Source organism: Simochromis diagramma, unplaced genomic scaffold (assembly GCF_900408965.1).
Source record: "Simochromis diagramma unplaced genomic scaffold, fSimDia1.1 OVJJ01000107.1, whole genome shotgun sequence".
Classification (NCBI taxonomy): domain Eukaryota; kingdom Metazoa; phylum Chordata; class Actinopteri; order Cichliformes; family Cichlidae; genus Simochromis; species Simochromis diagramma.
This window is the reverse complement of record NW_024387209.1, coordinates 777,749-802,068: the sequence shown is the minus strand read 5'-3', so window position 1 is coordinate 802,068 and position 24,320 is coordinate 777,749. Positions and strand designations below refer to the sequence as shown.

The 24,320-nt window shown below is 38.0% G+C and overlaps 3 protein-coding genes across 4 annotated transcripts; all 3 read right to left on the bottom strand.

The window, feature by feature from the left end:
* Positions 1–481: 481 nt before the first annotated feature.
* Positions 482–6,461, bottom strand: f7 (coagulation factor VII). Its single transcript, XM_040051483.1, has 8 exons — positions 6,338–6,461; positions 4,909–5,072; positions 3,855–3,879; positions 3,476–3,589; positions 2,685–2,831; positions 1,777–1,883; positions 1,434–1,554; positions 482–1,175 (listed from the first exon to the last, which is right to left on the bottom strand). The coding sequence occupies exons 1-8, from the start codon at positions 6,408–6,410 to the stop codon at positions 583–585; spliced, it is 1,344 nt and encodes a 447-aa protein (XP_039907417.1). The 5' UTR covers positions 6,411–6,461; the 3' UTR covers positions 482–582.
* Positions 6,462–7,733: 1,272 nt separating this feature from the next.
* f7l (coagulation factor VII, like) lies at positions 7,734–13,345 on the bottom strand. The gene is made up of 8 exons (XM_040051484.1): positions 13,053–13,345; positions 11,445–11,608; positions 11,227–11,251; positions 10,957–11,070; positions 10,741–10,881; positions 9,504–9,592; positions 8,854–8,974; positions 7,734–8,452 (listed from the first exon to the last, which is right to left on the bottom strand). The coding sequence occupies exons 1-8, from the start codon at positions 13,141–13,143 to the stop codon at positions 7,905–7,907; spliced, it is 1,293 nt and encodes a 430-aa protein (XP_039907418.1). The 5' UTR covers positions 13,144–13,345; the 3' UTR covers positions 7,734–7,904.
* Positions 13,346–14,377: 1,032 nt separating this feature from the next.
* On the bottom strand, positions 14,378–22,615 carry LOC120746170. Of its 2 annotated transcripts, none has more exons than XM_040051487.1 (9): positions 22,302–22,615; positions 21,529–21,742; positions 18,685–18,807; positions 18,355–18,587; positions 18,138–18,275; positions 17,873–18,060; positions 17,252–17,331; positions 17,066–17,149; positions 14,378–14,841 (listed from the first exon to the last, which is right to left on the bottom strand). In XM_040051487.1, the coding sequence occupies exons 2-9, from the start codon at positions 21,713–21,715 to the stop codon at positions 14,696–14,698; spliced, it is 1,179 nt and encodes a 392-aa protein (XP_039907421.1). In that variant the 5' UTR covers positions 21,716–21,742; positions 22,302–22,615; the 3' UTR covers positions 14,378–14,695. The 2 variants fall into 2 exon arrangements, with proteins under 2 accessions (XP_039907421.1, XP_039907420.1); XM_040051486.1 differs by lacking the exon at positions 22,302–22,615 and adding an exon at positions 22,199–22,294.
* Between the last annotated feature and the right edge of the window lie 1,705 nt (positions 22,616–24,320).

Genomic DNA, 24,320 nt, shown 5'->3' with positions numbered 1-24,320 from the left:
TATGTATTGGCATGGTGTGGCGACTAGAATAGATCTCAGGGCTTCCCAAAGATAGCCATAGTAAGGTGTAAGGCAGAGATTTCCCTCACTAACCTCTGACACACACCCAATCATTTTGTTCTGGAAGCAGGCCGGAAATATGATTGAAATTATTTATCAGAAAAAAGACAAACAATGGTTACCCTAGCAGGTGTCCTCAGGATCGGAAAGGGGAGGGTTAAAATCGTGAATAGCTCAACATGGCAATTCTAAGTGTTAATTGTCATTCTGTCTACAAGATGCAATGAAAAATACATTCACAAGGCTCATTTTAATTTAAAAAAAAAATCCAATACATTGTTCTATCATCTGTTCAGAGAAAAGCAGTAAAACATCACATTTGTAAAAGAATGTTTTGTGTTTTTAACGATTTGATGAACTTTCTTAAATATGCAGAACTGATCAATTGAAATCAAACCACCAAAATTTGTAAGCGAAATACTTTCTGCAAAGTTTTTAATGAGAATCTTAGCAGTCAATTAGAAAAGTGAAAACGCAGTATTTGGTTATATGAGCTATGCTAAGCTAAGTTAATCGGGTCTTTCAGGTGGTAAGGTTGTGCATCAAAGTCTTGCTGCTGTTCCTCGGTTGATCTGGTGTTGCCGTCCGGTTGTGGATCCACTCAAGGTAGTTGGACACTCGGGTGTAGATGCCATAGTTCCCCGGTCGGGCGCAGCCCTTCCCCCAGCTGACGATCCCCAGCAGGAAAGTTGTCGTCTTATACTGGGTCACCAGGGGTCCACCGCTGTCACCTTTACACGAGTCCTGACGACCCTCAATATATCCGGCGCAAAACATGTTCTGAGTGAGCACTACGCCACTCTCATCGACACAGTCCTGCGTGCGGATTCGCGGCACCTTCAGGCGTCGAAGGATCTGTGCGGTAGGCCCATTTTCGCTCCGCCTCCCCCAGCCACTCACTGTGTGCAGCCGGATCATCCAGAGCACACGGGTGGATAGATTCCATGTAGGTAGGCAGACTGGGACAGCATACTGGGTATAGATGATGGGAGAAGCCAGGCGGAGGAGAGCGATATCATTGTCTGCAGTGCTTGATACGTAGTTTTCATGCATGATAATCTCAGCCACCTGGATGAGCTGCTCAGTGCCTTCATTCACCGTAATGTCATGCTCACCTGACAGAAAGAAATATAAGGCAGTTCAGATTTAATCCTTTGAGCACAATTCAAAGTTAAATTGAGATTAATTAACAGTGATTTGAAGTATGCTTGTGTATTTTCATTGTCTAATGAAAAGATTTATAGACAGGTAGCCTCCTATTTTTTTTAGGGTTGTCATCATTTTAAGAAGTTTAGACTCCTGTCACTCTCCTGTTCTGCTTCATAAGTCAGGCTTGCTTGAACAGACGGCATATTTAACTATGAGATTCATACCTGCAATGACTTTCAGGAACTGGACCACGATGTCTTCCATGCAATGAGAAGCTGTGATGATCCATGTAGGTTTATAAATCACTCCTCCACAGAAACCTTTTCCTTTATACATCAGCAATACCTTCACACAACACAAGAGCACATTTTGTCTGAGCCTTCAAAAAGGATAAAACACACAAAACTAAATTAATATTTGTTGTTCAGAACCAAAATCTGGTTTCGATAGAATCTAAGAGATTAGATACCCTTTTATGTTAGGAGACTCTCTGCTACCCTGGACGCTTAGTTAATAAAAAATCAGACATATTTAAACCGATGAACTCTTCCTTTATCTTGGGCCTACCTGCCAGGGGCATTCACCTTTAGGACATACAGTTCCTCCAACGATTCGGAGATGCTCCTCCTTTTCTTCACCCCGCAGTATGGGGACCATGCCACATGCTATCGGCTCTGAAACAATAACGAATTATTCATTATTAATTTCATTTTGCAAATAATATCAAACTGCAGCTCCGGTTTAACTTTTACTAGTTAAAGGTTTTACTGGTGCACTAGAACTACTTAAGTGTTCTAAGCAATTGTTTATACACTGATGACACACACATGTGGTGATGGGGAGGTTGGGGGTATAGAGGGCTGGTTTAAAGTAAAACAGGAATTTCATAACTGTTTAGTGCAGCAGGGAGTCCAAAGGTTGATTAGTGAGGCCTGTATAAACAGACAGGATTTTCCTGTAAATATATAAACTTCAGCGCTATGATGTTCGTCAAACTGAAATACCTGAACAAATATTTTCACACACACACACACACACACACACACACACACACACACACACACACACACACACACACACACACACACACACACACACACACATATTTTCTGCAGCCCTGAAAAATGTTAAAAAGTAGGAAAAAGTGATTGAAATTCTTTAATTCTTCAATCCTCTGATTGTTTACTAGAATCAAATGATTATTTTCCTTAATTAAAAAAATTAACATTTAAAGAATCATATACACACACAGTTATGTAAAATATTGGTGTGATGGATAAACTAAGACAGAATAATTACCATTACCAGCATCTAAATGTTTTTACATATTCTAACCTATGTTTTTGTCTTTCATAGCAAATATGGGTTTTTAAAGAAAACTGTCATAAGCTTTGTTATTGCAAATATGAAAACAATTGTGTTGAGAATCTACAAAACATTTTTCACATTTTGTTCTTTACAAATCACTGTCCAACCTTTTGCTATGCAACTCCGTCCATCAACATGGAGAAAGTAGCCGTCTGCACATGAGCAGTTCTGTTTTTTTTGGAACTCGTCTTCTTCACAGAAGTGCTCACATTCTCCGTTCTCCACCCAGCAGGTATCGATCTCAGCTTTCACCTCTAAAGAAATGTTCATAATTAAATTATGTAATTTGTTCATTTAATCACAAAAAAGTAAAAAGAAATTAAATTATACAAAAAGCAAATAACAGTTATTTCAATTACTTTTCAAGTAGTTTTTCATAAACTGGCGGGAGGAATAATTAATTTTGATAAAGTACATGTTAAAAATTATATATAGCTTAAAAATAAGCCAAACACTTTGACTATTGTTTGATAACAATTTTGTAAGTCATATACTTTAATTTTATTCAGCATATGATTAGGTAAAATATTATAAATTATAATTTTTATTTATAATTATAATTATAAATAATATTGTAAAAATATTATTTTTTACATATAACTTTATAATAATAATAATAATTTAAATAATCACAGTTTTTCACCATCATGAATTGTGAATGTAATTTTAGTTTGCTGAGTTTATGAGATTTTGTGCCTTTATAATTGAGTGTTTCTTTTTCTGTCTAACAAAATAAAATTCCCTTCTGAAAACATAAACATGTTTTGCTGTTATTAACTGAGTGACGTTTATAGTTTAATTTTAATGAAGGCAAACTGCTAACTAAGCTAATTTAAATAGAAAATACTTCACATTACAGCAGCCAAGTGATGTGAAAACGATCATATTCTTTGCTCACCAAGCTCACAGGTGACTCCATGGAACTCTGGCAGACAAAAGCAGATGTAGGATGAAGCATGAGTGGAGCAAGTGCCTCCATTCTGACAGGGATTGGAAATACAGGGGTTTGGTACTATAAGACAACACAGAACACAATGATTTAACATGACTGTATCATATTACATGGTGTTATTGATGATCTCTATTTGGGAAAGCTGCTCTTAAAATCTACATTATAGTTTATATTTTACGTTAAATGTATTAAATCTAAACACAATTCACAAGTTGACTTGCTGGAGTTTCTGAAGGTGGACGTAAAATTGGTCTTCAAGATGTATGTGGTGCTGCGCTAAAAAAACATTTTATTCCAGCTACTTTTAACATGGGAAATTGCTTACCGTTGTATGTTTTCCAGAACTCATTCTGAGGAGACAACAATTACAGCAATGTGAAAAAAATAAACCAGCTATCAGACAGAAACATCGGGTCTCCAACAAAGATATGTAAAAGGCAGCAAATCTACAAGAAAAACACTTTAGCTGTGAATCCTGCAGATGTTTAGCTTCACATTAAGTTCTCTATAGCTTTGTTGTGTGTCATTTGCTTAGATTTGATCTGCATTTGCTTGCATCTGTGTTTCATCTTTGTGTAGTGCTTTAGTCTCTGTGTTATGTTTGTCTCTTCTTGGACAGCTTCTGTTTGTTTGTGGTAAGCCCGAATGTCTGTGTGGTTGTTTTGAATGTCTTTTAGCCTGTTTGTGATTATTTAGTGTTTTATAAGATTCCTTTGGCCCCTGACTTAAAATGTTCTTGGTTATCTGATTGGTTGCGGCCTACAGCTATTCACTAAAAAACTAAACTGCGATTTTAGGTTCAGATCAACTGCAAAGCTTTGACATGAACATAGTTTCTTAAGTATTTCTAGAAAATTTTACAAACTATAAATCACTGCCCCCTAACAGCCAATGGGATGGCTTCTTCCCTCAAGTTATAACTGAAAGCCAACATTAGTAAAAACATTAAGTTTTGTTTAAGTAAGTGAGAAATTGAATAATGCCCTCTCTATTCCTACAAAGGACTATGATACGCTTGTCCTCAATTTCTAAGCATTGGAAGCATCCCAAGTATGTTGGAAAGTTAGTATAAAGCACATTTTCACCTCATGAGTTCATGTGGCCAAGTATTTGCCTCTGTTTGTGTTGCTAATTATGAATTGCTATCAATTTGCATGTTTACATGAATGATTGTCTTAAAACTAGTCAGTAATTTACTGGAATAACATGGCTTCAGTATTTAACAGTATTTAATTTAAGTATCAATAATTTAAATCTATTCTTAGTTCACACATGACAAGTCCCAATACAGTTTTTTTCCACCTGCTGTTTTCTCCTGTCATGTAAAACTCTTTTATAGAAAACATGTTCAGTGAAGTGAAAATTTAATTTGATTTTACCGTGAGCTCGGTGTGCTCAAACACCTCCCTGGCCTCCTCGTAGGTGCACTTCTCCTCTATACACTCCCTCCTCAGGTCTCCCATCTGCAGCTCCTCAAACCAGCCTGAGTTATACCTCCGAGTCCGAACTAGAACGCCATTGGCTCGATCTTTATCCAGAAAGACTGCCCAACATTTGAAGAAGGGGAGAGTTCATCAGAATAGTTCTGTCTCAATCAGAGTTGGTCATCCAATTCAATTCAGTTTTATTTATATAGCACCAAATCACAACAAGAGTTACCTGAAGGCGCTTTATATTGTAAAGTAAATGTCCTACAAGACTGAAATCTCTACATGTCTATTGCATTGTTTTTAAATTTGATTCTGATCAAAATTCATCTGAAGCCTTTGTAAAGTCCGTAATCACGTATGTTATGTATAATTATTTTACAATAAACTGCTTAGTTTCCATATCTCTGACATGTTTATTTATACGAGACAATGCATTTTAATTACCATGAGCACCTTAATAAACAAAGTAAATATGACGTAACCATAAAGTCTAATTTGCATTTGTGGCTCTTTGCAAAATTGATGGTTTTCATAAATAATTATTTGAAAAACAAAAAACAAATCTATAGAAAACTGAACATAGATGAATAACATAAACAAAAATATATTGATATGACAAATAAATGTTAGACATTAAACATTAAATCATTAAATCATTTATAAAAACCTAACACATTAGAAATTACTAAAACAAACCGTAGAGTAAAAATCTCAAACTTTACTGTAATAAAGTAAAGTGCTACATGTAAGAAATAAGAGGCAGCAAATGATGACGCTTTTCTTTAAAAAGGTTCACTGATTATTATCTTAGTTGTCAAATAATAATTTGTTAAAAACTGATTAAATAATCACTGTGGTTGTTTATTTTTACCCACATCCAGTCTCATAACGATAAATATTTGCAATTTTTCCATGATATTTTTGGTTTTCTGTGATTTCCATTTTCTTTCTGTTTGTTTTTTAAATATAATTTTATTTACTTACTTACTCACTTATTTATGTATTGATTGGTTGATTGTACAGGTGACTTAAACTTTTTGCCTCCCCCCCTTTTGGGGTGGGGGGAGGGGGGAGGGGCAGATGAAACCTTGTGTTTCTAAACACACTTGTTTTTAAGCATATACTGTCCACCTTACACTGCTTTAGAAGCTCCACCTTACAATCAGTGTTTTTATTTGACTCTGCTGTTTCATACTCCACTGTGCATCAGATGTCACTGTTAACATGTTAATATTAGCTCAAAATGATGGTCATTCTCGTCCCTCTCACGACAAAAACAGACCTATGATTAAGTGGTTTCACCTCCATGTCACTGCTTAATCCCTGAGCTAAATAATCAATCAATCAGTGATCGATACGCGTAAACGTGTTAGCTCACCTGAAGCCAGCTGGCAGCTGTGGAAGCTGAAGACGAAGATGATGAAGACTTTCAGCCACATAGTTGAGTTCATCAGAAAGTTGCTGTGCTGTGTCTTTGTGGGGCTTCGGGTCCAAAGTCCGTCCCTCCTCCTGCTGGTGGTCACATGATCAGTGGAGAAACCTGAATGATGAAACTCTGACCCAAAATCACTGAAAGTTTCTGCCTCCAGATTCCTGATTATCACTGTTTCATTGGTGAATTGGAGAAATTACGCAAACGCAGAGTTTCTTTTGTGTATTTCTGATATAGACGTAGACTTCAAACACCAAGCAGTCAAGCAGCCTACACGAGTTCAATATTATTCTATTTATTATAACGTGAGGCTGTGTATGTATGTATTATACTTATACATTGTTTTGTCTTGTGTTTAGAAGGTTATTAGACTAAAATCATTCAGTCAAAAGAAGGATTTGACTGACTTGGCTTAATTTGTTAAACTCAACAATAAACAGATATTTGCAGCCAATATTCCACAGTCAGTGTAAACAGAAAGTAACCACTGTTTCAGTTCTAAGATTTTATTTATCAGAACGTAGTGAAAAGTAGACCTTTGCAGGTCTTAGAATTAGATAAATACAACAAAACAAATTACAGTGTCATTGTATATTCAACAAGTATTAAGACAAAATGCAGAAGCAGTGCGTGAAAAACTAAGTACACTATTACTTCTTGTATAGGAATTACGAAAGTAAGTAGAAATTAGGTGCTCATAATCAAATGCACTTGATTATTAATTATTATTATTATTAAGCCTCACATGGCAGCACATGTTTGGATTCACAAAGTTTCACCTGAACATACTACAACACTTCTGGAACAGTGGTTCATTTGTTTGTACACACGGTCTGAGGCAATTTCAAATTTGTTTATAAAGAACAAACAAATTCACGTAAGAAAATATTGATAAATCACTGATTTGTGTGCATGAAGGACCCACTGTTACTAAATGAGGCCTACTGGTCCTACGAACAGAAGCACGTCTACAGCAAAATGGCTGAAAAGTGAGTGAAGGGCATGAAAAGAAACGAAAAACACTGAACTTCATCTTTATTGTCAAAAAACAACATTTCAACATGCCGAGTGAACTGATGTCTTTGCATCTTTTAGATTAAACTGATTGTTGGTTGATGGTTTACATTTACCATCACTATAGAAAACTTCAAAGTTTCTAGCAGATTAATTTATTTCTACAAATACAGGCCATTAATTTACTTGAAAAACAAATAATCTTTTAGTTTGTTGATTTTGGATTTTTCTCAGGACCAATTTTATTGTGATGAAATTCCTCCAGCTGACAGTCAAAAATTCTTTTTTTGTTCAAAAAGCTTCTGAAACTACATCTCTGGCATTTTTAGGTACATGAAGGTGTGGAAGTTAAAGCTATTTGAGCACAGCATCAGAAAATGAATATTATTTTTATACATTTGTGTCTCCTTCACAGTGATTACTGATCTAATGTTTCTAACACTGGATTCTTACTCTCTTTAACTCTTGAACTGCTTTGACACAGTGACTAAAACCAATTTTAGCCAGTTGCCATGATATTCTCAATCCAGTCCAGGAAGTTTGTGACCTTCGTGTAGACGCCGTACATGTTTTCTTGGCCGCAGCCTTTCCCCCAGCTCACCACACCTGTAAGGAACCAGGTTTTCTTGTAGCGTGTCACCAGTGGGCCCCCGCTGTCACCCTTGCAAGCATCCTGGCCACCACGCTTGAAGCCAGCACATATCATGTTCTTGGTGATGTTGAGCCCGGTGTGGAGGCGGCACTCCTGCACCGGGACCCTCGGCAGCTGCAGACGCTGCAGGTATCTTGAGGTAGAGCCAAACTCTGCCAGACGACCCCAACCAGACACAGTCGAGTGGCGGATGCTTGCCAGCGTCCGGGTGAAGGTGCTATTGCGGGCAGGAAGGCAGATGGGCACGACGTGGCGGCCCAGTTTTACTGGGCGGTGAAGCTTCAACAAAGCCAGGTCGCTGTCAGAGCTAGTCACGTTGTAGTCTTCATGGCACACAACTTTGAGCACCCGCCGCCGCTGTTCTGTTTTTTCCTCTTCCCTTATGTCATGCTCACCTTGAAAGCGACATTACTTTTAAATGCTACATTGAATTTGGAGCCAGAAGAAAAGTGAGCAAACTGAAAAAAACTTGAACGACAATTAAGTTGACCTAACATACATAACATACAGTTGACTCACAATATCCACTATGTTAGCAAAACCCATATACTGTTAGATACATTTTCAGAAGCTAGAAAATGGCACCTTTCAAATTAAATCAAATATTTTACATTGCATACAATGCTTCAAACAGACAAAAAAAAGCCTATAAAGAGGTATGGACATTAAATAAAATGCTATCTGTAACCCTAAAATGAGTCAACATTGACCTGGTGAATGTTATGTGACTGAAGGAAGTAAGAGAGGCCAGACTAGAAGCCAGAATTTGAAGTTACCATTTTTCTAATTGTCTTACCAACAACGATGTGGAGCACGGTGCTAGGTTTTTGATAAACACAGTGAGCTGCAGTTAAAAGCCATCGATCTGACAAGACGATGGCACCGCAGAAGAATATGTTATTTTCAGCCAGAAGAGCCTGAAAAAAGAGATAAAATACATACAAATCTGGATTCATCTCCCTGTTTACACTGATTTTCAGTTCAGTCCTTGTGTAATTTGGCATATACCTCTGACAGGCACCCTTCCACTGAGACCATTTCTGATGAAGCTTCAGTGATCATCTCCTGTGTCAGCTCTTTTTTTTAATTTTCCTATTTCTTAAGTTTTAAGGATATGATACCCTTCATCAGCTGTAGATTTTTTTTTTTTTTTTTTTTTGCCTTCCACTTCCCCTTCTGGCCATTATTTGTCGATTTTCCTCAAATTTGTTTGATGCGCTGCACAGCATGCTGAAGTATGTCAAATCTTTTGGCTAATAGCTATTTGCTAGTGGAAAAATACTATTTCATGCCAATCAAACTGTGTTATTTTGTGACCACTTTTATGACAGTGTTGTTTCTACAAAACTTTTGCACAATACTATATGTGTCTCTTTATGTATTCTAGTGGAAGATTGTGTATCTTAGCTCATTTTACTGGAGATGGGGCTCTATTCAAAGACTTACCTGCCACGGACAATGTCCTTTGGGACACATTATCCCATTAACAACCCTGGGGGCAAAATGTACCTGAGGCCTTCCGCAGACCACAGCATCTGGACCAGACAGTTAAGAAAGAAACCAAAAGTCAGCCTTTTGCTTCTGACACCCTGAATGATGCTAGCTCAAAGACACACAGGAATTAAAATCAGTCCAAACTTGTGATATCTAAGAAACTTAAAAGCAGTTTTTTGGGTGTAAATATCTGCTAAGAGGTTAATATACCATTCCCGAACCCTCTGTGAATGGCCCTTATGGCCATTGATCAATGGTCTTTCATCAATGGGCTGTGATCAGTGGTTATTGATCAATAGTAATGACAATTTGCATATTAATGGTCAAGGAACTGACCTCACAGCCCATTGTTCATTCAGTGCTAGTTTCAGTCATTGTGCAAATGTACTGTTTATAAGATTGGGGAAACCTGCAGTCAGCTGAGACTGAAGAAGTTACTTGAATGAGTGACGAAACGTTTCTCCCACTGAAAATGTTACGTCCAGATGAACAGAATCAACTGTTTGGGATTTCATTACCTGGATGATTGAGCATGCATCAAGACTAGGTCAAGATGTTGTAGGTAAAGGTGTTGCTTAGCACGTGAAACAAATCAATCAAATCAAGGTGCTGTGATGTCCCTGCTCACAGGTAACCTGTACAAATCTAAGAATGTTTTTTTTTTTTTACTGTCTTCAATCAAGGGCGACTTTAAATTCATCCATGAGCATAAAGCAAGCCGATTAGAACTTGTAAAGCCTGTATTTTTAAAGTATTTGTGTTGGGTCTGCACTTCCACAGGCCCCGCTAGTTTAGAGACTTATTCTCGTTAACGGCTCTGGGAGCTGAACGCTCCTCACCTGTTCCCTAACCAGCGTCAACCAACCAGTCTTCCTCACAGCCTTTTATTTCCCCAACACACAGTTTACACAACAGTCACAGTACACACAAGCACCCCCTATTGTAAAACCACCCTATGGTTCTAAGACACTGTGTGTGTGTGTGTGTGTGTGTGTGTGTGTGTGTGTGTGTGTGTGTGTGTGTGTGTGTGTGTGTGGCTGGAGAGGTGGTCAGAGACACAGGAATGTCTTTGATTCCATAGTTTGAACTAAGACTTACAAATTTAAGTAACACAATGACAACATGTAACAATTTGACTCCAACAATTTGTACATGTGATTTGCACTGTAAGTGTGTTACTGGCTCAGACCTTCAGGCATGCAGGTACTGTTGTCCAGTTCAAGTCTGTATCCCGGAGCACAAAAGCATATGGGAGAGCCATCCTGAAGCTCTCTACAGAAATGTTCACATCCTCCATTTCTGTAGCGACAGCTGGGGGTGTTTGAACGCACTGCAAGGGAACAATGATAACACTGACTTCCTCTGCACCAATTGAAAACATCAACAGACTTTTTGGACTTCCAACCTTTTTCGCAGTTGTATCCATGGAAACCTGGTGGACATTTGCAGATATAGGTGTCGATGTTTCGAGTGCACGTCGCTCCATTCTTACAGGGAGAGGACAAACATTTGTCCACAGCTGCAAACAGGAAGTAGCAAAGATTTTTATCAAGCATTTCAACAAATGTTTGGAAAACTGAGCAATGTCTTGGTTACAAGTGCGTAAAGAATTCTAGCACTACTTTATTTGCAATGTGTTTATAATGTTCGAAATGTCAAAGCTCAGACTGAGTACCTGTGTATGTCCTCCAGAAGTTCTCCTGAGTAGACAGAGGACCCAAATTCAGTAATAGTTAACAAAACAAATATAAATAAACTAAAAACCATCGAATTCTGTCTTTCAACTACCACCAGCACCATCCATTCTTATGTCACTACCTTGACTTCAGTAATAAAATTTGGTACCAAGTGTTGTGGCATTTTCAGTGCTTTTGTTGGTATCTTGAAACTGACCAGCTGTTGTGGGTGGGCGAAAATCTCCCTGGCCTCCTCATAGGAACATTTCTCCTCGATGCACTCACGCTCCAGATTGCCTGTCTTGATTTCCTCCAGGAAAAAGTTTGCTCGACGAGTTCGATGGAGGAAACCGCTGGCCTCAGACTTTTCCAAACCCACGCCTTTGTGTAGAAATTAAACAGAACGACTCATGTCAAACTCCAGTTGTGTAGACATAAGAGACATTAATAATGGTGTTTGCATAAGTTTCCTGTATGTTTGCTGATATAGTTATTCAGGGTAATCCTGTATTTTTCCGTGATGAAAATCAGTCTCAATTCCATATTAACTTTTAAATCAGCATGAATAATGTATTTGTTTTTGCTTTGGAACAGTTTAGCTGGGGTGGATACTGATAGACTTAGAAAAGTAAAACAGTGAGTAAGTACTATTAGTACTATTAGTTCTAGTTATAAAAAAAAAGATAAGAAAAATAAAATAACAAATTGCTTAACCATTTCACTCAAATAATTATTTAAAAAACATCTTTATAGATAAAAAAAGAAAAGGAAGACATTAAAGATTTTATTTTCAAATATTTTGCTAAATTATTTTTCATTAAACTATATTTTTAAGTTAATAAGAATAATAAAATACACACATAATGTGCTTTTTACACATAATTACACAGTTAATAGTGGTATACAGTTGAAAGATGTTTGCATTTTATTCTTGTTCATTTGACTGTTAGCATGACTTGGGACCGAATTAATATTGTTTTGCTATTTAAATGCAAACCAGGTTTAAAAAAGATAATACATTTTACATTTTATCTACAGCATAAGTTTTATCACAAAGAACGTTGCTGTTAATATAATATTGGCAAACAGGAAAAGCCAACACATTTAGAGACTTTTTATGTGTTTTTCCCTTGTTTGTTTTGTAACTGATTTGACTTCTGTAAACTGTCACAAATGTCCTCATATTTCTATATTTATAATGCTTTGTTTGCATAGTTAAACACTTCTTAAAAAGGTGTAAAACATGATCTTTCATCATTTTACTTTTATGCGTTGTACTTTTATTCTTTTTTTAATTTTTAATTTTTAATCATAGTCATTTCCATTTTTTAGGTAATATAAATATATATTATACAATATTTTGGCAGTTGGTCTTTGGCTATAATAATACCAATATCACTGTTTCACCTGCTACAACAGAAGACTTAAGACCTAAATGTACATGAATACATGGCTGAATAAATATAAATAAATAATGTTCATGTTTTATGTTATTTATTCTGAGCTAGAAATTAGTTTCATTCCTGTTTTTTCTAACTGTTTTTTCTTTTTTGTGAAAGAATAATATGCCCTCTCATATTTGAATGAAATAAAATAATCTTGAGTCTAAGTTTATTCAGTGTTCAGATTTATCTTCCTGAAATTTACCTGTAGTGTTTATCGCTTCCCAGTTCATTACAAACCAACATGCTAGCATGACTTTAGCCTCCCGATGTTGTGGAGAGCTGCTCAGAGCTGTGGATGCCTGTGTGCCATCCCTAACAGGTGGAAACAAGTACAGAAAAAGACAAAGAAAATATCAAAGATAGAGAAGACATAAACTGACCTTCAGGGATCCCAGTGCATGATGGGATAGAAGCGATGATGAGCAGTAGTAAGACGAAGAGATGCTTCGTGTCTCTGCTAATGGACTCCATGTTTGTTCTAAACTTATCAAAGGATCAAAGGTTGAGAACAAACAAACTACAAACCAGCCCCCGCTAAACCCCCAACAGTACAGCAGCAGGCTTTCCCTATCAGGCTGATGAATGTGTTTTCCTCACAGTTTAATAACAGGTAAATAACAATAAAGAGGAGGTTTAAACTACTGACTTTACAGATTCTGACTAGGTGATAAACTCATGACTTCTAAATGTATTGCCAACTCCAAGTCTGGGGCACATTTTAAACATACCATGATATTTATCACTGATTGGTTGGTGAAGTTGTGAAATGAAGACATGGCGTTAACCAATGAGCACTCCCTGGTTAATCCTCCTTTCAGACTTTTAGCAAGACCAGAATTCACAAACTGATTTCCTGCAGATTTTATAGGATTGAAATTCCTTTTGGAACCAACTCACCAAAACTGGAGCTCAGACTTTTCAGATAATCTGTTAGTATTATTGATTATTGATTAGATCATTTTATTAAAATGGGGTGGCTGTAGCACAGAGGGTAGAGTCGATCATCAGCAGGTTGGTGGTTCGATCTCTGGCTGCTCCAGTCTGCCAATAGCCTGTGTCAAGATGCTAAGCCAGAGTTCTCCCTGATGCATCCATTGGAGTATGAATGTTAGAAAGCACTTATGGTGACTCATGATAGATGAACGTAGTTGTATGTTCAGTGTCAACAATACAAGTTGTATAAAGTGCTTTGAGTGCACTGTAGAGTAGGTACAGCCATTTACAAAAAGGCCGGAGGCTCAGTTCAGAAATGCTGAGATGAAGCTTAGCAGACAGCTAACCACCATTAGCCTGATATCTCGGACTAATACAAACTCTGAGCCTCAATACAATTTAAACAGGTCAGTTATTAGAAAATTCAACCGCATCCACCTGTTAGGAAGGGACGAATTAGCTATAAAGAGATATTTTTGTAACGTGTTTATCTTTGCTGTAAAATTGGACATTCAGTGCATGTCTGCCTGGAGGCTGATGCTTGATTTTACCAAATATCTCCAGTATGAACATCTTACATCGATATTATTTTTACATTTGATTTAAAGCATAAACCCATATCTAAGCCTGATATTAATTAATAAAACTGTTAACTATCAATTATATTTACTTACTTTTCTTACTGAAGATAAAATTTTAAAAAGGTCCATAGAGTTATTATACAAGCCAGTACATATATTACATTCTTTTATTAAATCAAAAATCACACTCATTGAATCATTTAGTTTTTTTTTTCCATGTGAGCAAAAACACATATTTTTGATTTGATCATTTAAAGGCTGCAGGTGAAATGATGGCAAGGCAAATAATAAATATGTAACGTAAACAGTTCATTGCTACATTTCAAGTTCAAGTTTGCTCTTTTTTTCCCATAAAAATAAAACACATGTGATAAAGAGTTTATTCTTTAAAAACAAAAAGTTTGAATGTGGAATCATCAAGTTTGTAAACAGGAAGCGGTGGAGTTTTTAAAGTTACAGTGCTGTGCGATTTCTGTTCCTCTTCTTTCCTTCAGGGGGCAATAATCTTCTTAAACAATGTTCTTCAGGATGTCAGGGATAAATTCCTGAGCATCTCTTAGGTCATCCTTCCACTCCTGTGGGATGCAATTTCCTGTGTGGGCGCCTCCGGCCCCCAGCAGGGCCCCGAGCGCCGCTCCACGGTTACAGTTCTCACCTGAAGTCAGAACCAAACAAAACGAAAATAAGAACAAACACAACACTGATGTCATACATGCAAGTCATCAAGCAGACCATGAAATTAAAAAATGAAATGATTAAAAGTCAAAATTAGCCCATCGCTCAGCTATCAGCAGGAGGTTTCTACTGAGTTAGTCTGACTGACACCGAGTGTGATGGAAGGATAGTATGGACACTGCTTTTATATTAATGAAAGAGAAATAATAATAATAATAATAATAATAATAATATTAATAATAATAATAATAATAATAATAATAATAATAATAATAGTACACAGCAAATTCAAAAGTGTTAAATGTTTTGGTGTTAATAGTCTTCTTGCAAAAGTAGAGTTAATTTTACTCTAAGCAGAGTCACATTCTTTTAATGTAACTCTGAGGTGTAAAATGATAGTAGTTAAAATCGAGTGTTAAAAATGAGTGTTTCTCTGTCAAATCTGGAGGTGTTACAGTGGAAACATTAACTCTTGACCTCTTAACTCTGAACTCCTAGAGGGGCTATGACACCAATAGAGTAAATTCACAGACCAGCACCATAGGCTCCAATCGAAGCTGAAGTGAAGCCGTTTCAGAACATTTTGCTCTACATATTTGAGTTGTTTGCCATGCTTGGTAAGTCATTTTTTTCAAATATTGTTTCAATTATTATTATGAGCTTTTACTTCTGTGGCTCTTTGGAGTTGAGACAAAGCTGTGTGGAAGGCATTAGCCATGTTGCTCGGTGATAGCATAATATTCTGTTTTAGCTAGCTGAAAGGTATTGTTTGCGGGCAAATACCACAGCCTTGAAAAAAAGCTTGCATGTGAATTTTCAGTCAAACTTTTGGTCAAATACACCTAAAACAATGTCTAGAATGTGAAATGTTGGTATAATGGTGCTACTTGAAGCCTGAAAACGATCGCCCATAAAAACGAAAAAAAAAACGAGCAAACAGCAGTAGCAGACGTCCTGACTGGATTCTACGTTAGCATAGATCCCTCCAGAGTTTTGTGCACACGGTTTAGGTAAAAATGAAAAAGGTTGAGGTTTTACATTTAGTTCAGTATGACCTGTTGCCTGTGTCCTTGTCTTTTGGGAAAATACTTTACACAAGTAATGGCTCAAAGAGGATTCCTTTTTTTTTTTTCTGTGCTGCAATTGTTTACTGGATTATTTGTGCCATTAATTAGTGTCAACTAATTTTTATTCAATCTCCGCACAGGATATGCTTGTGAAGATGGAATATGGGGGAGAGCAGAAGTGCGTTGAAGTTCCACAAAGGGATGAATGAAGGACATGCATATTGTATTGAAGAAATAAGTGATGAGAATGCTGTTATTTGCATTTACCAGCTCACCTATGTCAGACCTTTTGATAAACAAAATTCTAATGAAAGTGAGAACATGTACACTGTTACATCTTTCAGAAAATGTTTTGAAATTGTGGTGCACAGTTCAGAATAAATGTTTTTCAAAAACCATTGCATCTTTTTAGTAAATGTTTATTTCCAAAAGAAATTTCTAGAAGTTCAGAACAGTAAAATTCCCGCTTTTTAGAATGAATTAGAAGATAACTCTTACGTAGTTAAACTAAAATACTCTTTGAGAGTTAATATATAAACTCTTAACACCAAGTGTTAAATTATCAACTCCAGACAGATTTGGTGTTTAACACTAAATCAGAGTTAACGTACCAACTCTCCAAAAAGAGTTAAATTAACACTCTGGTGTGGACCCATATAGACACTTTAATAGTGTTGAAATCAAATCCGACAGTGTTAATTTGGACATGCTGGATTTGCTGTGTATAAAGACTCACAGAAACCACATACTGCACTAATTACTTTTCAGTTTTTTATTTAGATTTGTATATTTATAGACTTTAATTCGCTAAAAACAAAAGTTTGAATGTGGACTCATTAGGTTTGCAAACAGGAAGCAGTGGAGTTTTTGATCCTCTTTTAAGGTGCAATACATTGCTGTTTCATACCTACATAAAGACTCTGAATAATTTAATTAATATTAATATTCTATTCATTTTTTTATATAGCACTCGTCACAGGATAAAAACACAAAGTGTTTCACAGTAATATAAAAACAGAAATACATAAAAAAAACCAAACACTTGTTGTGTGGCTTCTGCTTGACCGCATAAGCCACACCTGGGCAAAGATTTAACCAACAGGAGCCTGAGTGCAAACCAGCATGTTTAAATTTTACCTCCACAGTTGGTGTTTGCCAGGATTCCTCCTTTGGGGTCATCATGAAACTCGTGGGCCAGGTAGAACAGGCTGGACAGAGCGCCTGTTTGTGCAACACAAGCAGGTAAGACAAGCATTTAAAAACAATGATCTTAAGTTTTACCAGCCAGTGAGGTAAAAGAAAGGTTATTGGTCGGATTCTGACCTTTGTTGTAGCAGGCCATACCAAGGTAGTTCACAGCGCTCTGATGGACCTTCAGTCTCTCCTCAGAGGACACAGAAAACCTAAAAAACATTACGGATAACCTTTTACACACAGACGCTGCTTCCTAACCAAGCATTTAGTCTAAAGGAAGTCTGCAGAAAGTGTTGGACAGCTAATAAAAAAGGGCTTTTTACTGTAGACTTTTGTTATGAATGAACTGCAGGAAGTGTGATTATGAGTGTCATAAAGAATACACTTGTTGTAGGCTTTTAATGTGAACGCCTGGACAGGAAGCATTACTTAATTCTCAACATTTTAGCAAATCCTGAAATACAGAAAAATGTTAAAGTACTCCTTTAAAGCTGTTCCGGGTCTCAAAGAGCTCAAATCCCTGTTTATTCTGAAAGACTTTTACTTCTAAATGCATACAGGAAGCGGTCTCTGGCAGCCAACCTAAAATTCTAATAAATATTTTAATAAGAAATTGTCAAAAACCAAATGCTGCTCAGATGCTTCAAAGTAAAAGTTTTCCAGGGGCCAAAAGAAAGTACCAAGTGGTTAGACTCAACTCTTATTCTGAAACATCTAAAGGAAGTGTTAGATATGTTTACAAAATCTCACTTGGCCGCCTTGCGACTGAAGCTCTGGCAGGGGTCCCAGGCATCCAGTCTCCTCAGAGCTTGCTCAGCCTGCTCACGGACACTGGCCCCGCCCAGTACCGCGTGCAGTGCCCGGCTGTAGATCGTCACGTACTCGGGCACGTTGGGGTGAGGATGGGTGAGCTTTACGAACTCCACCGCTGCTGAAACCTGAGGACAGAGTAGGTTAAAGGCCACATGTTGCTATCTGAGACTGTTTCTTATGTTGTTGATTTGTGTTCGCTTACGGCTCGCTCCTCATTGGCTGAGGCAGACAGAAGGATGAAAGGAAGGATCATGGGAAGGCAGCCAATGGCATCTAGCTGGCAGTCAGGGAACGGAGAGCTCGTTTTCATCCCGGAGCGTTCCTCTGCAAACTTCAGAACCTGGAAAACAGCAAGTAAATTGGTGAAACACTCCAGATGTGGCATGTTACAGCATAGGGGTCAACTGCTTCTGTCCTACTTCATGTGGCGAGGTCGGTTTGCTGTCCTGCCAGTCAGCAAAGAATGAGCGGTGGAAGGATTCAGCGTAGGTGTCCTTGTGTGAACCGGGTGTGGTCAGGAAGTGGACGTAGTCTGACAGAACAGCAGCTCGAGCATCCGGCTGAGAGACGTCCACAAAACCTCTGGAGACAAGTGTCCGAGCCACTCGAAGGGAGCAGAGGATGTTCAGCGTGTTGTCACCTGCCTGAAGACCTTGAAGACCACAGAGAAAGAACATGGACACAACAAAAATAGAAACAAACAACAAAATGAAGGAAAAACAGTGAACTGTAGTATAGGGCGGCAGTACCTCGGTGATAGTGGATCGATCCACTTGAGGAGTTCCACAACTCCAGCTTATCATGGAGAATGACGCTGCCGACCACATTGGCTCGCTTCGCACCAGAAGACCAGTTGGTGCGACCACTGCCGGCTGCAAAATGACAGAGAGGTTAAAAACAGCAGGATTAATCAGGATGGAGCTCCTCAAGGCTGTGTCCTTGGTCCTCTTCTGTTTGTCTGTCTCGACACCGGTTCATCCGATCTTCTTCATATTTGGGAGGTGTATTTCTAGGGATTTGAGTTGAGTGCCAAATCTGAGTTCATTTGGATGAGCAGTTCTCATCTTCAGGTTCAGAGTTCTTTTAAAAGTATTTTTCCCACACTGAGTGATGCTTTGCCAGCATCAGTAGGAGGGAGGTTTCTGCTTTTTTAGTTTAAACTAGAGATTGACCGATCCGATATTACGTATCGGTCCGATACTGACCTAAATTACTGGATCGGATATCGGAGAGAAATAAAAAATGTAATCCAATCCATTAATTATCACAAAAGCACTTCACAAAACTTGCGAAATGGCGTAACTCAGCTCATAACTTTAGCACGTCGGAGCAGTGTGCGTCACGTGATAGAGTGGCTGTGGCATGTGAGACCTGTCGGTGGTCTGGCTGAGCATTTGGAGCCTCGTTACCAAATCGGTATTTTATCTCTGAGAAAGTTATCCCAGAGGAGTAAAGCAAGTGTGTAAATTCATCTCTGAATGTTTGTAAAGCATTCCCACGATAAGCTTAACAACCGATATATGGAGCGACTGCCTCTTCTTCTCTCCCTCCCTCTCCTGTTGCTACTTCAATCATGAAACTGATCAATGATCAGCTGATCGGTTTTTCTGTCGCAAGTCCCGTTTCTCCAGTTTGTTTGTTCGCCCACTTTGCACCAGAAAGAGGAAACCAGTGGATAAACAACAGCAGCACGTTTAAGCTTGATAAGCTGTTGTTAGAATTTACTTTCTACACCAGCATCCTTTTTTACGTAGCTGACAGCTGGTAACTGTGCAGGGGCGGGTCTAGCAAAGTTTTGCCAGGGGGCCAAGTAGGGCATTAACAGGTAAAGGGGGGCACAAAGAAATACTTTTCTTTCTTATTCTCATGTCTAGCTTTTAATAAATAATTATCTGAATCTTACAATTAAAGTTTTCATCTGACGTAAAATGTATAAAAATCCACTATTGTATGTAGTAACTATTAACTCTAATTTACCCCTGCTAAGCTATAGTACCTTTTCCTTTGGGAAGATACCATCTGTGCAGTCTGCACATCTTTCTGTTGAAGAAAGTTGTTGAATCTATTTAAATATTGTAGAAAAATAATTTATTTCTATGCATTTGTTTTACACGTGCATTGAATTAAAGTAGATTACGCTGATTAAGCATCATTAGGCAGAGGGTGGGGGGTGGTTTCCTATTATTTTTGCTAGGAGTTTGGAACCCTATTAGTTAGGTTGTTTAATATTTCTGCTAAGTACTGTTTAGAATACGAGAATAGGGAGGATGGTGTAGGTTTAAGTAAATTAGATTGATCAGTATTGCTGAACTATGAAATGTTTTGGCTGTAGTGCATATAATGCTGGGCTTACACTGTGCGATTTTTTTCAGTCGCGCGATTCAGCTCCTGCTCAAACTGTACGATTGACTCGCAGGGGTTAGAAGTTCATAGGTCACGATGCAGGGTCTCACACTATACGGCCCGATGCTCTGATGCGACCTGAGTGCTCACACTGTGCGTCCATAAAATGAAGGTTATAACAGAAATTCTGTCGCTCGCTCTCCCTCTCCGTCTTTCACTCACACAGACACACCACCACCATCAACTTTGCTAAATTGCTAATGAAAAACATTAATCAGGCAGCTGTGATTGAGCAGCGTGTAAATCCAACTATTTTCACGGTTGTTGTGGTCGTGATAATTTTGTGAGGCCACACCGAAAAGGCTCGGATGAGCTTTCCAAAGTTCTACAAATTGTGCCTCCATCGCTTGTGTCCACATCACACGCTACACTGCTGTGCTGCGCCGTCTTTTTCGCTGACATTTGTGTTTGCGCGTGCGCAGTGTGAGAAACTGCGGTGACACCCTCACGACGGTCTCGAGGATTTCAAACAGGTTTGAAATCCTCACGACCAAGCGATTGATGATCGGGAGCTGGTCGTGAGGTGTTAATCGCTTCTCGTTACCCCACGTATACTACACCATGCACGACGCACGATGAAGGCCAAAATCGGGCCGATCGCCAAAACGGTCGCACGACTCAAAAATCGGCTCAAAATGGGCCAAAAATCGCACAGTGTAAGCCCAGCATTACAGAATAGCTTTAGTGTTTTGTTTTTTAAAACAAATGCAGCAGGATATTTAAAAAAAAAAAAAAAACAGTTTTGTTGATTGTTGATTTTGTTGATAAAATGAACTATATCGGATTCATATCGGCAGATACACATCGGCAGATAAGAAACACATGGACCAGTTGCTGGGTAAAAAATGTACCAAAAATATTTTTACATTTCTTTTACTATACTACATATTTTTAGATTAGCTTAAGTGTAATAAAGATTATGTTATATAATATAAACATGCTAATTGGAAAATAGCATAATAAAAAAATCTGCCTTAAATTCATTTTCACTGGAAACCCATTTTTATTTATAAATGTAACATCTTTTTAGGATATTCTTTTATTTAACTTCTACATTTAAACCAACACTCAGACTGTAAACTCAGCAATTTTTTTCATAGACGTATAGAGTTAGACTTCTTGCAGGAGTGTCCCCCTGCTGGTCATTACAAACAATGCAGGTTAAAAGCACCTCTCCAATGACTTCTTACCTGTGTTGGAGAGGGTGAGGATACTGGACGGGTGACGCTCAGGAGGCGAGTTGAAGCCTGATATCCAGCCACCGAAGTCCCTCCTGATGTCGTTGATGTCATAGTACCAGTGGACCGGCATAGACATGGAGTCTGCTGCACACATCGCCCAGAATGCTTCGCTCACTGACCGCCGCATCGCAGACATCTTGGCTGAGGGGAGATGACCTGTGACCTTAATGTGAGGAGAGTTTACAGTCAGTGTACAGATATCTTATGGACAACAGAAAACAACAGTAAACGAAACAACATGAACTCAACATGTACAACAAAAACAAGCCAAAAGAAATTCAGTAATACTAATAATAACAAGCAAAATTCCCAAATGTTAAACAAAATCTAATAATTAAACAGTAAACTAATAAATAGATTATTTACTTCTGTTAAAAAAAAACAGCTGCTGTGGTTAGTTGATCAATCCTTCATTCAAATTTACATTTAAAGATTTCTTAAATAAACGATTAATAAATAATTTTCTGGACATTTACAAAGACTCGAACATTTCAGGATAAAAACTGTTTAAAAAAATGTTTTCTTTCCCATTAATCTCCCTCCAGTGATTGCTCAGTGTGAGCTGACATCAATGCGTTACACTCAGCTTCCAGATGAAGCTTTATACACCTGTCCTTACCTGTCGAGTCATCACCCTCAGACACGGATTATTTTTAATCAGGCTGAACGCATTAAACATGATGTTGTGTTAAAGTGGATCAGTAAAGACTGAAGCTGCTCACCTCTGCGCTCTTTGCTCCAATTGATTCTCACGCTGAACTTGCATAAGTTGTTATCACATCGTTACAAAACTGAACAGGAAGTGTCGGACAGCAGCGGCAGATATAAAATAAATTTTAAAAAAAAATCAAAGATTTCTTTTAAAACAGCTCCAATTAGCCTGCGTTTATCCTGACACCTCAAATAAAACTGACGGGTTTTATAAAAATTTCCTTTTGGACGATTTGGGATTTGTTTATATTGACATTTTATAACTGCGTGCTCCCTACGGAGGCCGGTGGAGGTCAATACATAAAAACCGCTCTACGTATCTGCTGCCCTGAATTAGGACTTGCAGGCAGTCAGAAAACAGGCAAAAGCCCGGTAAATACATGTGTAGTCTGATCACCACCACAAGAGCATCTGGCTGCAGCCACTGTGGAGCTCCACAGTGGCCGGAAACACGTGACCTCCACAGTAACCGGAAACACGTGACCTCCACAGTAACCGGAAACACGTGACCTCCACACTTGCCGTAAACACGTAACTTTGGTTAAATCGACTTTGACAGCGAAAACTAAATTGCGTTTTTGTTACTATTGATGCTGCTGAGAAAAAAATGGTTTTAAGTGGGGTTTTTTAACACTCTGGGTTTGTTCAAAAAAATTCACCATCCCCTAAATTGTTCGTGGCCAAAAGTGACACTTGCTGTTTCGCTGATTAATTTTTTTTTTACAGTACATCGCGTTGTGCGTTCTGATTGCTGTAGACCATTGTCAATCAATCTAGTCCAGTGTCTCCTGTACAGGAGCGGTCCCTAATAGGCCCACGGACCGGCCCCGGTCCGTGAGTCTTTTGGTACCGTTCCGCGAGAGTTGATCCTCCAGTGTGAAATGTATGGTTGTAGTTGTGTGTCTTATTTTGAAAGAACTATTTACGCGTTACCATAGCGACCAGAGAGCATTAAAAAGCAGAGAGGAGGATGTCACTGTCATTGTTGTTGGCGCACAGCTCAAGTCACATTTATTATTATATTTACAAAATACCACAGTTTCTTTTTTTTATTCTTTTGTTGTATTTATCCGCGACACCTTAAAGCTCGTTCCCTGAAAATATTGTCTGACATTAAAGTGGTCTGTGGCGCAAAAAGGTTGGGGACTCCTGCTGTACAGTACAGAATGCGTTTAGCTTGTCGAATTTACATAAATCTTCGATCGCTAGCAGTGTAACTCTGAAGTGCTGTACTGTATGTTTGTAAGTTTTCTCCCAAACAAACACAACAATGCCGACGAAACGTTTTGCACCCTCAAATGCACCTTTAGGTTTCATTCCATAATACTGGACTTATGTTTCTACGAAGGTTTGAACTCTAAGAGTGTTTAAACAAAAGAGAAAAGTGTGAAAATGTTCATGCCTGTCTGAGAAAAGTGTATAAAGCATGTAGTGAGGGGTTTTACAGTCTTAACATCTATAATAATTGTAAAAAATAAAGTTGGCTACTTCATGGATTTCACCTACCGCGGGTTATTTTTAGAACGTAACACCAGCGATAAACGAGGGACTGCTGTATTATTAATAGTAGAGTCTGGGACATCTAATTGATTAACATCGACATTGATTATTATGCACTATTATTTTTGTTCAAGGAGAGCCAAAAATATAAAACTCTCTCTCAGCTTGTTTGTTGCCAAAAATGGCCACTTTTTGTGTATGTTCACAAAATGCTATAAAATGTATATTTCTTAAAACATTTTTCTACTTTTACCGACGTGACTCTTTAAAATAGCACCAGTCCTTTTCATCAAAATCAAAATTGTATCTAAATTTTTTACTCTTTATAGCCAGTTAGGTTATATATTACCATTAACTTTTCAGATAAAACGGTGATAAAGTCCTAATGTTTTCATGAAATTTCCTTTTTTTCCCCATCTGAGCATCGGGGAAAAGGCTGTCTTGCAATTGTTGAGGTCACTAGTGTGTGCCCCATTTCTTCCAGGATCACTCTCTTTATAGGTTTTAGTGGAATCCTAGTACTGCGAAGT

What these genes read in the sequence shown, in the direction of transcription:
- f7 (XM_040051483.1), bottom strand. Translation starts at nt 6,410, where the DNA reads ATGAACTCAACTATGTGGCTGAAAGTCTTCATCATCTTCGTCTTCAGC. An exon ending in AAGGTGAATGCCCCTGGCAG is followed by an intron (nt 1,555 to 1,776) that starts GTAGGCCCAAGA and finishes TGTTGTGTGAAG; the next exon opens with GTATTGCTGATGTATAAAGG. An exon ending in GTTCCTGAAAGTCATTGCAG is followed by an intron (nt 1,176 to 1,433) that starts GTATGAATCTCA and finishes TCTTTCTGTCAG; the next exon opens with GTGAGCATGACATTACGGTG.
- f7l (XM_040051484.1), bottom strand. Translation starts at nt 13,143, where the DNA reads ATGGAGTCCATTAGCAGAGACACGAAGCATCTCTTCGTCTTACTACTG. An exon ending in TGGATACAACTGCGAAAAAG is followed by an intron (nt 10,882 to 10,956) that starts GTTGGAAGTCCA and finishes GTTCCCTTGCAG; the next exon opens with TGCGTTCAAACACCCCCAGC. An exon ending in CGTGCTCCACATCGTTGTTG is followed by an intron (nt 8,453 to 8,853) that starts GTAAGACAATTA and finishes GTCGCTTTCAAG; the next exon opens with GTGAGCATGACATAAGGGAA.
- LOC120746170 (XM_040051486.1), bottom strand. Translation starts at nt 22,258, where the DNA reads ATGTTTAATGCGTTCAGCCTGATTAAAAATAATCCGTGTCTGAGGGTG. An exon ending in TTCAGTCGCAAGGCGGCCAA is followed by an intron (nt 17,332 to 17,872) that starts GTGAGATTTTGT and finishes AATGTTTTTTAG; the next exon opens with GTTTTCTGTGTCCTCTGAGG. An exon ending in GGCAAACACCAACTGTGGAG is followed by an intron (nt 14,842 to 17,065) that starts GTAAAATTTAAA and finishes TTCTGACTTCAG; the next exon opens with GTGAGAACTGTAACCGTGGA.